Raw genomic sequence first — 14,279 nt, forward strand, 5'->3', positions numbered from 1 at the left:
CCTATGCATCCCAGCAGTGCAGTTCCTTCTCATCATCCAAGGAAGGGCCACGGGCCAGCTGGTTCCAGGGTAGGGTCTGGCCTGCATTTGCAGACTTGGTCTGTTGGCTGAAGGACTGTCATTTTCTTGCTTCTGGTGTCTGACCTCTGGTGAGTGAGGCTGGTCTAGATAGTTGAGTGAGTGAGATTCCTGGCAGGTGGGGCTGGTGCCTGCCCCCTGGTAGGTGGAGTTGGGTCTTGGTCCTCTGGTGGGCAGGACCATGTATAGAGGCAGCTGTGGGCTCAGGAAGTCTTTAGGCAGTCTGTCTGCTGATGGCTGTTTCCGCACCTAGTTTGTTGTTTATCCTGAGGCGTTCCAGCATTGGAGCCTAGAGCCTGGTGGGTGGGGCCAGGTCTTGGTGCCAGAATGTCAGCCTCCAGGAGAGCTCATGCAGATGAATATTCTCCTGATATATCTGCCACTAGTGTCTATGCCCCCAGTGTGGGCCACAGCCTCTCCCTGCCTCCCCAGGAGACCCTCCAAGACCAGCAGGTAGATCTGGCCCAGATACCTATCAAATTGCTGCTTTTGCTCTTGGTCCTGGTGCATGTGAGATTTTGCATGCACCCTTTATGAGTGAAGTCTCTATTTCCCCCAGTCCTCTGGATCTCCTCCAGTCAAGCCCCCGCTGATCTTCAAAGGCAGATGCTCTCAGGGTTCCTCTTCCCAGTGCCAGACCCCCAGGCTGGGGAGCGTGATGTGAGGCTCAGAACTCTCACTCCTGTTGGAGAACCTCTGTAATATAATTATTCTCCAATTTGTGAGTTGCCAACCCCGGTGGGTATGGGATTTAATTATATCATGAGCCTGCCTGTCCTACCAGTCTTGCTGTGGTCCATCTTTATGTCTTTAGCTGTAGAGGATCTTTTCTAGTAGGTGTCAGTCTTTTTCAACGATAGTTGTTCTGCAGATTGTTGTGATTTTGTTGTGCTTGTGAGAAGAGGTGAGCTTAGTGTCCTTCTACTCTGCCATCTTGGCCACTCTCCCATAGTGTTCCTTTTTGATGGTTTGCAAATGACAATGGAGTTGCCTTTTTTTGACCATCTCTATAATAACATTGAGCCCATATTTTCCCCCTTAATTAAATAATTGTATTTATTTTAAAATTTGACATGTATACAACTTGAATTTGTTGCTTATCAGATCAGCTTGAAAAGAAAACAAAACAAGTTTCTTCCTCACTATCTTTGGTAAGAAGCAGGGGTAAAAGCTCTTGGCAAAAGTCATTGCCAAGCATGTCAGGGTGCTTTGTGCATTTAGCATTGTGTTATTCACGTTAAATATCTGTTACTATTGCAATAGTTCTTTCTGACCATACATGTGACACTGGAAATTGCTTTTTTGTTTTCATACCTTTAATTTGGTAGTAAGGAAAATTTCAAAATGAATCCAAGTTAATTTTATCTCCTGAAAATTCTGTCTGAGAGAATCAGTGAAGGTTCTTTTAAACAGTACATATTACGGATCAGTGAGACTGCCTTATAAATCTTCCAGTAAATCTTTCCACACAGACGTGAACACTATTTTAGTAAATTAAATATATTTAAAGTAACGCAGGTTAAAGCAGTTTTTTTTAACTACCTATACATTATCTCATGAGAACTTATTTAATTGATATGATAGTGGATAAAGATACCAAATAGTTGACTTTTTATTCATCTAAAGTTTATCATAAGTGAGTTTATTTTTAAATTATTAAATGCAGTTTACCAATCATTGCTTTATTACTTTAAAAAAATTTTTATTGGTGTATAGTTGACTTACAGTGTGTTAGTTTCAGGTGTACAGCAAAGTGAATCAGTTATACATGTACATGTATCCACTCTTTTTTTTAGATTCTTTTCCCATATAGGCCATTACAGAGTATTGAGTAGAGTTCCCTGTGCTATACAGCAGGTTTTTATTAGTTATCCATTTTATATATAGCAGTGTGTATATGTCAGTCCCAGTCTCCCAATTTATCCCTCCTCCCATTATCCCTTGGTAACTATAAGTTTGTTTTCTACATCCATGACTCTACTTCTGTTTTGTAAATAAGTTCATTTGTACCCTTTTTTTTTAGATTCCACATGTAAGCGATATCATATGATGTTTGTCTTTCTGTGTCTGACTTACTTCACTTGGTATGACCATCTCTAGGTCCATCCATCTTGCTGCAAATGGCATTATTTTGTTCTTTTTTATGGCTGAGTTATATTCCATTGTATGTATGTACCACATCTTCTTTATCCATTCCTCTTGTGACGGACATTTATGTTGCTTCCATGTCCTGGCTATTGTAAATAGTGCTCCAGTAAAGATAGGGGTGCATGTGTCTTTTCAAATTATGGTTTTCTCTGGACATATGCCCAGAAGTGGGATTGCTGGGCCATATGGTAGTTCTATTTTTAGCTTTTAAAGGAACCTCCATACTGTTCTCCATAGCGGCTGCACCAATTTACATTCCCACCAACAGTGTAGGAGGGTTCCCTTTGCCCTACACCCTCTGTAGCATTTACTGTTTGTAGATTTTTTGATGATGGATATTCTGACCAGTTTGAGGTGATACCTCATTGTATTTTTGATTTGCATTTGTCTAATAATTAGTGATATTGAGCATCTTTTCATGTGCCTGTTGCCCATCTATCTGTATGTCTTCTTTGAAGAAATGTCTCTTTAGATCTTCCACCCATTTTTTGATTGGGCTATTTGTTTGTTTGATATTGAGCTTCATGAGCTGTTTGTATATTTTGGAGATTAATCCTTTGTTAGTTGCTTTGTTTGCAAATATTTTCTCCCATTCTGACAGTTGTCTTTTTGTTTTGTTTATGGTTTCCTTTGCTGTTCCTTTCCTTTTGAGTTTAATTAGGTCCCATTTGTTTATTTTTATTTTTTTTAAACATCTTTATTGGGGTATAATTGCTTTACAATGGTGTGTTAGTTTCTGCTTTATAACAAAGTGAATCAGTTATACATATACATATGTTCCCATATCTCTTCCCTCTTGCGTCTCCCTCCCTCCCACCCTCCCTAGCCCACCACTCCAGGCGGTCACAAAGCACCGAGCCGATATCCCTGTGCCATGCGGCTGCTTCCCACTAGCTATCTACCTTATGTTTGTTAGTGTGTATACGTCCATTTTATTTTTATTTTCATTACTTTAGGAGGTGGATCAAAAAAGATCTTGCTGCGATTTATGTCAAAGATTGTTTTGCCTATGTTTTCCTCTAAGAGTTTTATAATAATCCAGCCTTACATTTAGGTCTTTAATCCATTGTGAGTTTATTTTTGTGTATGGTGTTAGGGAGTGTTCTAATTTCATTCTTTTATATGTACGTGTCGAGTTTTCCCAGCACCACTTATTAAAGACACTGTCTTTTCTCCATTGTAGAGTCTTGCCTCCTTTGTCATAGATTAGGTGACCATCGGTGTGTGGGTTTATCTCTGGGCTTTCTATCCCGTTCCATTGATCTGTATTTCTGTTTTTGTGCCAGTACCATACTGTTTTGATTACTGTAGATTTGTAGTATAGTCTGAAGTCAGGGATCCTGGTTCCTCTAGCTTTGTTTTTCTTTTGCAAGATTGCTTTGGCTATTCAGGGTCTTTTGTGTTTCCATACAATCTGTAAATTTTTTTGTTCTAGTTCTGTGAAAAATGCCTTTGGTAATTTGAAATGGGTTGTGTTGGATCTGTAGATTGCTTTGGGTAGTATAGTCATTTTCACAATATTGATTCTTCCAATCTAAGAACATGGTATATCTCTCCATCTGTTTGTGTCGTCTTTGATTTCTTTCATCAGTATCTTATAGTTTTCTGAGTACAGGTCTTTTGCTCCTTGGGTAAGAATCATTGCTTTATTATTTTTTTCTGTCCACATAAAGGCAGGCAAGTTCCATGTGATCCCAGTGTGTTACGTTAAAGAAACTGGTAACACAGTTTTTCAAGGTGGAAGATTGGTAACTTGTATCCAGAGACTATGGGACCATACCAACACTTTCCCCCAGGTCTAAGAGTTGATGCTTTGGCCCTTGGGTACACCAGAAGGTTTTTGTTCTATTTATTTTCTTCCCGTCTTTGATAAATAAAATTTTGGAACACCATTCATTCTTGAATGTCATTAAACTATTTTATGGAATGCCATGTAATAAATTAACAGTTAATACCAATGGTGGTAATAAATTAATAAAGTGGCAAATGATGAAAATTGAAGATATTATTGAGTTTTTCTGAGAAAAGATAATATTGCATTTTAGTGCATTTTATTAACTTATTGCTGGGTAATGGAATGTAGCTTGTCTGTTATCTTAATTATGCTACTGAATTCTTTTTTTTTGTATTTTAAGTAAATCAGTAACCACAGAAATTTATTCAGTAACTGAGATAGGTATTCATGAAAGGTGTATTGATTTTAATAAATTTTAATAAATTTTCAGTTCAGAACAATTTATTACGTAATATTTGAGAAGCACAGAATAGTGTATTTCATGTATATGAGAAATATGAAGCATTGTGAGTATTCAGAAAATTCAGGGCCCACTCTCCATCCCTCCAACCAACTTAAGAACTAGAATATTACCATTCCTGTAAAGCTACTGGACTCTTTCTTCTAGCATTGCTTTTCCTATCAAAATGGTTTGTGACAGGAATTTTCTAACATAACTGTAAATAGTAAGTATACTGAATCCTCCATGAACCTATCACCTAGTTTCAATGATTATCAACATTTTTGCCAGTCGTGTTTCACTAACTCCGTCCATGTGTCCCCCCTGCCCCCCGCCCTTTTTTTTTGAGGTGTTAAAGCAAGCTCCAGACATGGCCTTATTTCAGTAGTGAGTACTTCAATTATTCATTTCTAACAAGGACTTTAAAAATGTAACCACAATGCCATCACACCGAAAAGTTTTTCTTTAATATCATAAAATATCCAGTCAATGTTTAAATTTTCCCAGTTATCCAATAAATGTTCATTTGTAGTTGGTTACTCTGAATCGTGATTCAGGCAGTGTCTGCACTTTGCACTTCATTAAAATTTTTCACTGTCTTGGTTTTTCCTTGCTAAAGAAAGAAACAGGGTCTCTTTTTCTTGTAGAATTTTTCATTTCTCTGTTTGCCTTTTTCACTCAACCTGTGCTTCCTGTGACATCATAGGTAGATCTTAAGGTTTGATTAGGGCCCATTGAGGCAACAAGAAGTCATTGGTGATGTGTGTGCTTCCTGCTGTTTCAGTGTTTGTTCACATGATATACAGGAATAGAAGAATACTCTGAATGTCAAGTACGGGGGGTGGGGCATTCTGTGGGACAGGGAGCCAACTTTAAAAAATGAATGGCAAAGGTGTAACAGAGGGAGGTTGCATCCTGTTTGGATTCTGATTTGGATAAGCTGAAAATAGATGTTTATGAGATGATTAGAAAATTTGATCACTGGTAGCATTTAGATGATATAAGATTATTGATTTAGCTATCATAATAGTACTGTGGATATATTTTTTAAATGCCTGTATTTCAGTGATACATACTAAAGTTTTAAAACAACATGCTGCCTGGAATTTTCTTATGATAATCCATATATGAACAAAATCAGTCATCCATTGATAATTGTTGAACTAGGTGATGGGGTTATGGGACTCTGTATTGTTTTCTCTAATTTGTATGTAATCAAGTATTTTTATTATGTTTTAAAAATTATGAAGCCTTTGTGACTACCTGACACCTAATCTCTTTCTTAATCATCTTGGTTTAAGAAAGCTTTAAGACAGAAAAGTTTTGGAGTCATTCAGTAAGGCTATCATACTATTTCATTTTAGTAAGAAAATTACTGTGAGTCCCATGCCTTGGATGAACATCCTTGGTGAATTAACTTCTTTTGAAAGCAAACCCCACTCAAATGTGCCTGCCTCAACCCTGCCTAGTATTTCCAGAACTTAAGTAAAGGGGCTCTAACTTTCCACACATTCCATGTCTCATATGTCCTTCTCTCCAGTTAAAGTATCTAATGTGTTTGATTCTGAAAACTCTGTAGCTTACTGTGTTTGTATCTAGTATCACAGGTATATTGAAATTGCAATAAAGCAGTGCAGGAGCTCAGGAATTGATTGTAAAATCCATGGTCTCATCCTGCTGGGACGGATACGTGCGGAGGAGGAAGATTTGGCTGCAGTTCCTTTCTTAGCTTCAGATAATGAGGAGGAAGAGGACGAAAAAGGCAACAGTGGGAGGTGAGAGCTGTTTGCTGTTGGTGGTACTCATGCCCAAACTCTGACTTTCAAAAGCCAGTGTTTAATTGGAGTGTATCTCATAATGAGGATAGTTTAGTGCCGATAGGACTATTTGTTAAGTATTAGTTAATGTTCAAATCATATTCAAAAATATGATTTAATTTAATTTTAGGAAAAATTTAATGTGGAAACACATTGTATTTAGAAAAATTCACTTAAAAGGGAAAATAAAAATGTTAATTTTTCTACCTGAAATATTACTGTTAATATTTTGGTATATATTCTTGTAGTTTTCTTTTTTATCTGTCCCTAATTGTGTTTTCCTTTGGAGATAGTGTGGTATGGTATGTATTTTACAGGCTTTTTTGTTAAGTATTTTATTAATAACTTTTAAATTAAAAATTTTTTATTACAATAAAATATACATAAATTTACCATCTTAACCAGTTAAGTGTATAGTTCAGTGACATTAAGTAAATTTACATTATTGTGCAACCATGAGTAACATCCATCTTTAGAATATCTGTATCATTAGCCTTCTGTTGTATAATTTTATTTTGTACAATATTTCATCTCATGATTAAGTTCTCATTTACTCAGTTCCTTATTCTGTATGAGCCCTGTAGTGATGACTATTACTGTATTTATTCATCCACCATATATTTATTGAACACCTACTGGGGGCTAAGCCCTGTTCTCTGTCCTGTGAATGCTGTAGTGAACATGCTAAATAAAGCAAGACAAACTCACACACATTAGAGAGGCCTCATGGCTGTGGGAAGTGCACGAAGGAGAAGGGCCTGGTGCCTTGAGCGACTGCAGGGGAGCATTGGGCTGGCAGGAGAACGAGGAAAAACTGCCCCCATCAAAGCAAAGTGGGCAGTAAGGGGTGTTGGCAGGGGAACGTCATACACCAAGGGTGAAGAAAGGTGTCTGCCAGGTCTGTGCACATTTGCTTTTTATTCCAAGACCTGTATGGAGGGCTCATGTGCAGTGTCTGTTCTGAGCTGTTTACGTCCCAGCAGCAAACAGTGCAGGCAATTACTGTCCTCAGATAAGTTGTCTTTTCACAAATAAATTGCTAAAAGTGAAATTGCCAAGTCGATAGGTGTTTCTCTTGTATTGCTGGTGTAGCTGGGTCCTTGCAGATGTTCACTAGAGGCAGGTAACAGTGCTAGCTGAGCTCTGCTGATCACTGCCCTTAGCACTGAGTGCTTTCTAGTGTGTGACGTGAGCAGTCTGTCCTTTTGAAACAAAGGAGCTTGGCTCTGCACTGCTATTAAGCACATACTCTTAATCATGAAGAGGTGGCCACTGTGGTGATAAATCAGGTCATTCTAGGGATCTTGGGCTTGGATCCTGTCTTGTTTCATTTTGGAAGCTTTGCAAAGAAGTTGAAGAGAAAATAGTCTTATAACACTACCTTATCTAGAATATATGTTATACTATATGTTACAGTTCAAACTGTTTGTGTCTACATGCATTAATTTAATTAAGTGAGGAAAATGACATTTCACTTAAATAAATCATTGGGATTTTTAAGTGAAAGGATTCTAGAGTCACATTTTCTTATTCGGTAGCTACTAAAATGAATTGGGCAAATATAATTAGTACATGTACTATATATGTGAAATAACCACAAAAGTTTGAGCTTTACTCATAGGTGAAATTTTTACACAGCTGGATACATTCACAAAAGAAATTCTAGATATTTGAATGTAATTTTTTTTCCTTTCAAATATCATTAATGAGCTAATAACTAATGAATGGTCCAAGCAGTCTCCCACAGGGCAAGCCCCCAACTAGGGTGTGCCCTCACTGACCACCTGCTGGCATTTGTTCCCCCTGCTGATGCTTACATGGTACCAGTCCTTACATGTCTCAACACTGGTGGAATCCCTTACATACTTTTGAGTAACACTGTGTTACAGGGTATTTCAAATAGAATGTACATATACTTGCTCTCCTTTGCCTGGGATGGGATGAGAGTTTTCCTGCCTTTTATCCCCAAACCATAAAATTTTGATCCCTGAAAGTAAATATTCATTAGTATGTAACACGTTAAAAAATCTTACCTATCTGTAAGCTAATCTCTGGAGTCTTCAGTTGTCTATTGTAGCTTATAAAAATAGAACAAAAGCAAAAAGCTAAAACCTCAAACACAGAGGCAACAGTTTTCTTACCACCTGGCATAAAACTGACAACCAAGCAAATCTAACATTGTTCCATGTACTTCGTGTTCTTATCGTGTTCAAGAATTGATGGACTTTTTTTTTTAATTGATTCAATCTAATTTATTTATGATGTACAACAAATTGGAAGTAACAATAGCCATTTTTCTCAAGTGTTAGCAGTATAGTTAACACTTAATGCATGGACATCGGTTACTGTGATTTTGTCATTTAAATTTTTTTTTAATTTAATTTTTATTTTATTTTGAATAATGTGTGGACTTTGTTGATCAAACTTTTAACCCATCGAGGGCAGGTCAGGAGATGGGATGAATGAGATGGCCTGTGCTTCAGGAGCCTCGGGGGGCTGGTGAGACCTCCCCTGGCAGAATGGAGATTTGGACCTCCTCCTCCAACACAGCTGGCCAGCACAGTGGGCAGAGGGTGTAAAGGAAGAAATTTGCATTTTGCCTCGGGACATGTGTTTGTGTTTGAGTACATCAGAGGCCATGTGGCTACATCCATTTTATTATTTCTTTGCGGGGAAAATATGACCAAACAGGGTTTGAGGTTTAGGGACATGGCCACAATGCCAGTCCCGGTGGTGATTCTTGGCGCCATTAACCAACATTCTCTCCAGTTACATCTGCAGTAGCTGTGCGTTAAGGCGATGGGCGGTAATTGCTGTAAAAGCAGTAAAAGCTGTCACGTGCAACTTGGTATACAAGAAGAAAGAGAACTGCACAGTGTCTCTTGGGAAGATCTCCACCAGAATAAAAAGCTAAGGTTAAATTCTAGTATTGAAAGGTAGCATACTGGTATCTAGAAATTTTGACCCTCTGGAACACTAACTCCTGTGTATACTTCAGGCTTTGTTGAATTAAAACAAAACTTTAAGAGTTTCTGATAGTAACCAGCAAACTGTGTGCTTGAGGTTGTTTTCCTTTTTATTTAAAAAATTTTTTCACTCTGACCTCTATTTCTGTTTTATTTTTCCTTTGATTAGCCTTATTAGAAAGAAGGCTGCAGGTCTGGAATCGGCGGCTACGATAAGAACCAAAGTGTTTGTGTGGGGCCTGAATGACAAGGACCAGCTGGGAGGGCTGAAGGGCTCCAAGGTACCTGCCCGATACCCAGTGCCCTCGCCACCCCATGCTGCTCAGACCCAGACAGGCCCAGCAACAGCCATGCTTCTTGAAGTTTTTATAATGGTCTTTCCTTTTATATGTTGTTTTTAAAGTTGACTTTTCTTAAGTAATTCTTGACATGAACTTACAGACATTATCAAATTTAGTTTCTGAGAAGCCTCTGTCCTTGGAAAATAGTGCACTTTAGATATAGTTGCATTATTGCTGTTTTGTAAACTAGAACATACACTTTTGAAAAGATTTGACAAGCACAGAGGTAAAAATTGTAGAGTATTAATTATATTTTAAAGAGTAGGTACAACAATTGATGCATTTGAACTAGAGTTGAATTCAGTGTGGCTCTTAACTGAGGAAGAGATTCCTCCGAATTTTAGTGTCTGGAAACAGTTTCTTTTCAGATGAGCATCTCCACTACTTAGTATTCCATGAGACTTCACCCATCATAAGATCCCTTGTTATCTGCATTAACGAGGAGCTGAAAAGGAAAGTTAGAACTCATTCATTTTAAGTCTTGTGGTTCTAGTACAATGAAAATAATCTTACACAATTCAGCAGCCTCGAGTTACATCTGTTTTTGAGGCTCCTGCCTTGCATTTGGAGATATGTGAGGCCCAGAAGCTCTGGGAGCCTCAGCTGTGACAGGGGCTGTCTAGGGGGTCCCGAGGGCATGGCCCTTTTTGGGGTTTGCACATGAAAGATAGGTTGGCGCTTCACGGTTGGGATGAACATCCTTGTTCCACAGTAGTAGTGACTATTTGATACTTTCTGACACATAGGAATCATAAAGGGCTTCTTAGACAGGGGCTTTGATAATTTTAAATTAAATCATACCCATCTCTAATGGGAAATTTAAGTGTATAATTTCTTAGAATTAACAAGAATGAGCAGGACATGACCTGAAATAAAATGTAATTTACCAAATGTTTGTTTATATCTTTACATTATGTGTATTTTATTTTTTGCCTTTTATTATGGATATGTTCAGATGTACCCAGGTAGAAAGAATAGGGACCTGAGTCCTCTTGTCCCTGTATCAGCTTCAACAGTTGCAGATGGTCACATTTTTGTCTTTATTTCCTACACAGCCTCACCCCTATTCATTTTAAAGTCAATCTCAGTATATCATTTCATCCTTAAAATACTTGTGTATATCTAAGAGACAAGAACTTTGGTTAATATAACCATGTAAATTAACAGTAATTCTATGTACCATCTAGTAAGATTACTTGTAATTTTAAAAGTGTAAATAACATTCTCTCTTTTCTCCTTTCCTTTAAAAAAAATTCTTGTTTTAGATAAAAGTTCCTTCATTCTCTGAGACACTGTCTGCTTTAAATGTAGTACAGGTGGCTGGTGGTTCTAAAAGTTTGTTTGCAGGTATGATTATTCTAATATTTAAAAAGTTTTATATGATGCTTAGGACTGAAAACATAGTTGTTGCATTGTGAAAAGTGAGTCCTTTCCTCACTCCTGTTCCTTGCAGTGACAGTGGAAGGGAAAGTGTATGCCTGTGGAGAAGCCACGAATGGCCGGCTGGGGCTGGGCCTCTCCAGTGGGACTGTGCCCATTCCTCGACAGATCACAGCTCTCAGCAGTTACGTGGTCAAGAAGGTGGCCGTTCACTCAGGTAAGAGCCAGGCTTTGCACTGGTGCACAGATAAGCCTGTTGTTCGTGCTCTGTAATTAACTGGGGCCGTAAACAATTTCCCCTAAAGTGTCTTTGCATTCTTTTTCAAATTTTACTTAACTATTAGGAATAAAAGTTGGTTAATGTAAAACTCCAGGTGGTCTAGAGTTTAATTATTGTTGCTGCACGAGGCTTCTTGGAGGCCAGTGGTTGCTGGCGTTCCAGGTGTGTGGGGCATACCTCACCAAAGGAGGGGGCTTTTAATCTTGGAGCTTGTGGTCTCAGGTTCATAGCATCTCTGCAGTCATCACGTTCTGTGCTTAAATATGTGTTACTTTTCTGGGGAAAGAGCCTGTAACTTTCATCAGATTCCCAGTATCTGTAAATTCCAGTGATAAGAAAGAACCATTTAAAAAAAAAAATTACACTGCTTCAATTCAGGAAACTTTGAGTATCATTTCAAAGCCCTGTGCTCTGAGGAAATGAACTGAATTAGATACAAACTGAGTTCGTGTCTATACTGGATAGGGTTAGATTTAACCCCTTAAAACAGAAAATCCAAACGGTAGTGGCTTGAGCAAGATGGCATTTTACCATTCTCTGTAGAAACCTGGAGGTGGGGTCCAGGGCCAGTGTAGCAGCCTCAGTACCTGTGAGGTGCACTAGCTTGCTGTCCACGCCCGTTGCAGCCGCAGGTGAACATATAAGATAGGCCTTTTCCTCAGGCCCACTCTGCCCCTCCAAAGAGCTTTTCTGGAAGCCTCACTCACTTCTGTCGCACCTCTGTCACCATCCTCTGTGGGCGAGGGAGTCTGGGAAGCGTGGTTTTTAGCTGAGCACATTGCCCTGGATCATGTGGGCTCTGTTGGCAAGGGATAGGGTGCGAATGGGTATTAGGAGCCTAGGAACTGGTGGACACAAGTGACAGAGAGGAAATGCTCTTCAGTCCTGAGCCGGGGTGGATGGACTAGGAGAGTGAGCCATACTGGGGAAAAAGCATGAACTGATTGTTTTGGGAAGAGTGAGCATAGTGCCTTAATTGCAATTGATGGTACTTTTGCTTAAATAATTCCATTGTTTAGGTACATTTCACAAAAGCCTAATTGCCACTGCATTTGCCACTTATTTTTCCATCTGAATTTTGACCCTTTATATATTTAACATAGCAGCAACCCCATTAATAAATAATATCATTTTGCTGCTTCTTTGCGAGTAAAATTCTTTGTAGGACTTAAACTTTGTAGTTTAATAAATGTTCACTTATTTTATATATTTGTCACCCTGAAATGTTCATCTTATTTACTCAATTATTCAACACATATTCACACCTACTGCATGCCAGGAAAAATAGGTAGTTGTGCTGTTAACTTTTGTAAACCAACTTTGGCAGCCTCTCTCTGTGTGAATGTTGCAGGTGGACGGCACGCTACAGCTTTAACTGTTGATGGGAAAGTGTTTTCCTGGGGTGAAGGTGATGATGGCAAACTTGGACACTTCAGTAGAATGTAAGAATATTTTCTTCATTACTTGCTAATAAGAAACTGTTACTGTTAATAATAGTGAATGCTTTTTGATAGTTTTTTGTAGAAAATTGAGTAGGATGGGTTATTTATGAAAACGGAACTTAAAAATATATTTAAAAATTGTCTATGAATGTGGTTTGGCCTCACATGTTCTGTTTTAAGGTTTGATAGTTAACTTAATCTAAAGATGTTGTTTTGACTAAATGTGGCTCAGTGTTGATGTCCTTTTCTTTCTTCTTTAAAAAGCTTGGATTGATTATAGGGAATATTATTTAATCTTGCTTTAGGAACTGTGACAAGCCACGGCTGATAGAGGCCCTGAAAACCAAGCGAATCCGGGATATTGCCTGTGGGAGCTCGCACAGTGCAGCCCTCACGTCCAGTGGTGAACTGTACACCTGGGGCCTCGGAGAGTACGGCCGCTTGGGACATGGGGATAACACAACACAGCTGAAGCCCAAAATGGTGATTATACACATTTTTGTTGCTTGCAGAAAGTTTACCACCTGCTGATTTCCAGAGAAGATAAGCTCCCAGTCTAGGACAGTTCATAAAGACATGACCAGTATTGGCTTTCAGTCTGTGGGGAAAAATCCCCCTTGCTTTCTTAGTGCCTGTGCTTGATTCTGTTTTTAAATTTGTGATTGAGTAGGTGAAAGTCCTTCTTGGTCACAGAGTAATCCAGGTGGCGTGTGGAAGTAGAGATGCACAGACCCTGGCTCTGACTGATGAAGGTGAGTCCTGTCCTGACTCCACGTTGCTGGGGGAGGAACATTGTGAGACACTGGCCTAAAGTATATATTTTTAAACCTAGGTTTGGTATTTTCCTGGGGTGATGGTGACTTTGGAAAATTGGGCCGGGGAGGAAGCGAAGGCTGTAACATTCCCCAGAACATTGAGAGACTAAATGGACAGGGGGTGTGTCAGATCGAGTGCGGAGCACAGTTCTCCCTGGCCCTCACCAAGTCGGGAGTGGTGTGGACATGGTACGTAAACGCCTGTCATCTGTCAGTGTGTCTGTTTGGGGCCTTTTAGGGAGGGGGAAACCTTTATTTTCTTACTCATTCAGGCATCTTTGTTTTTTAATTTATTTTGAGTTGGGATTAATGACAATATTATAAGAAATTTCCCCTTATAACTGGGCTGTTTAGAAAAGAACACTGGAGAAATTTTAGCCCAAACTTGTCTGTCTTGTTTTTTTTTGTTTGTTTACTTATTTATTTTTAACGTTTTTATTGGAGTAGAATTGCTTTACTATGGTGTGTTAGTTTCTGCTTTATAACAAAGTGAATCAGTTATACATATACATATATCCCCATATCTCTTCCCTCTTGCGTCTCCCTCCCTCCAACCCTCCCTATCTCACCCTTCTAGCTGGTCACAAAGCACCGAGCTGATCCCCCTGTGTTATGCGACTGCTTCCCACTAGCTGTTTTACATTTGGTAGTGTATATATGTCCATGCCACTCTCTCACTTTGTCCCAGCTTACGCTTCCCCGTCCCCATATCCTCAGTTCCATTCTCTAGTAGGTCTGCGTCTTTATTCCCATCTTGCCCCTAGGTTCTTCATGACCA

The 14,279-nt window shown here is 38.9% G+C and overlaps 1 protein-coding gene across 12 annotated transcripts in view; it reads left to right on the top strand.

The window, feature by feature from the left end:
* HERC2 (HECT and RLD domain containing E3 ubiquitin protein ligase 2) overlaps nucleotides 1-14,279 on the top strand; it is a 232,145-nt gene that overhangs the window by 146,487 nt on the left and 71,379 nt on the right. For all 12 annotated transcript variants that reach the window (XM_027082455.1, XM_027082463.1, XM_027082459.1 and 9 more), the window contains 8 exons: nucleotides 6,060-6,235; nucleotides 9,413-9,524; nucleotides 10,850-10,931; nucleotides 11,038-11,181; nucleotides 12,596-12,686; nucleotides 12,992-13,169; nucleotides 13,357-13,438; nucleotides 13,519-13,690. In XM_027082455.1, the coding sequence (XP_026938256.1) occupies nucleotides 6,060-6,235; nucleotides 9,413-9,524; nucleotides 10,850-10,931; nucleotides 11,038-11,181; nucleotides 12,596-12,686; nucleotides 12,992-13,169; nucleotides 13,357-13,438; nucleotides 13,519-13,690 (1,037 nt within the window). The remainder of the gene's footprint in view (nucleotides 1-6,059; nucleotides 6,236-9,412; nucleotides 9,525-10,849; nucleotides 10,932-11,037; nucleotides 11,182-12,595; nucleotides 12,687-12,991; nucleotides 13,170-13,356; nucleotides 13,439-13,518; nucleotides 13,691-14,279) is intronic.

This window comes from Aethalodelphis obliquidens, unplaced genomic scaffold (assembly GCF_003676395.1).
Source record: "Aethalodelphis obliquidens isolate GAN/ISIS:26980383/991018 unplaced genomic scaffold, ASM367639v1 scaffold47, whole genome shotgun sequence".
NCBI classification, from domain to species: domain Eukaryota; kingdom Metazoa; phylum Chordata; class Mammalia; order Artiodactyla; family Delphinidae; genus Aethalodelphis; species Aethalodelphis obliquidens.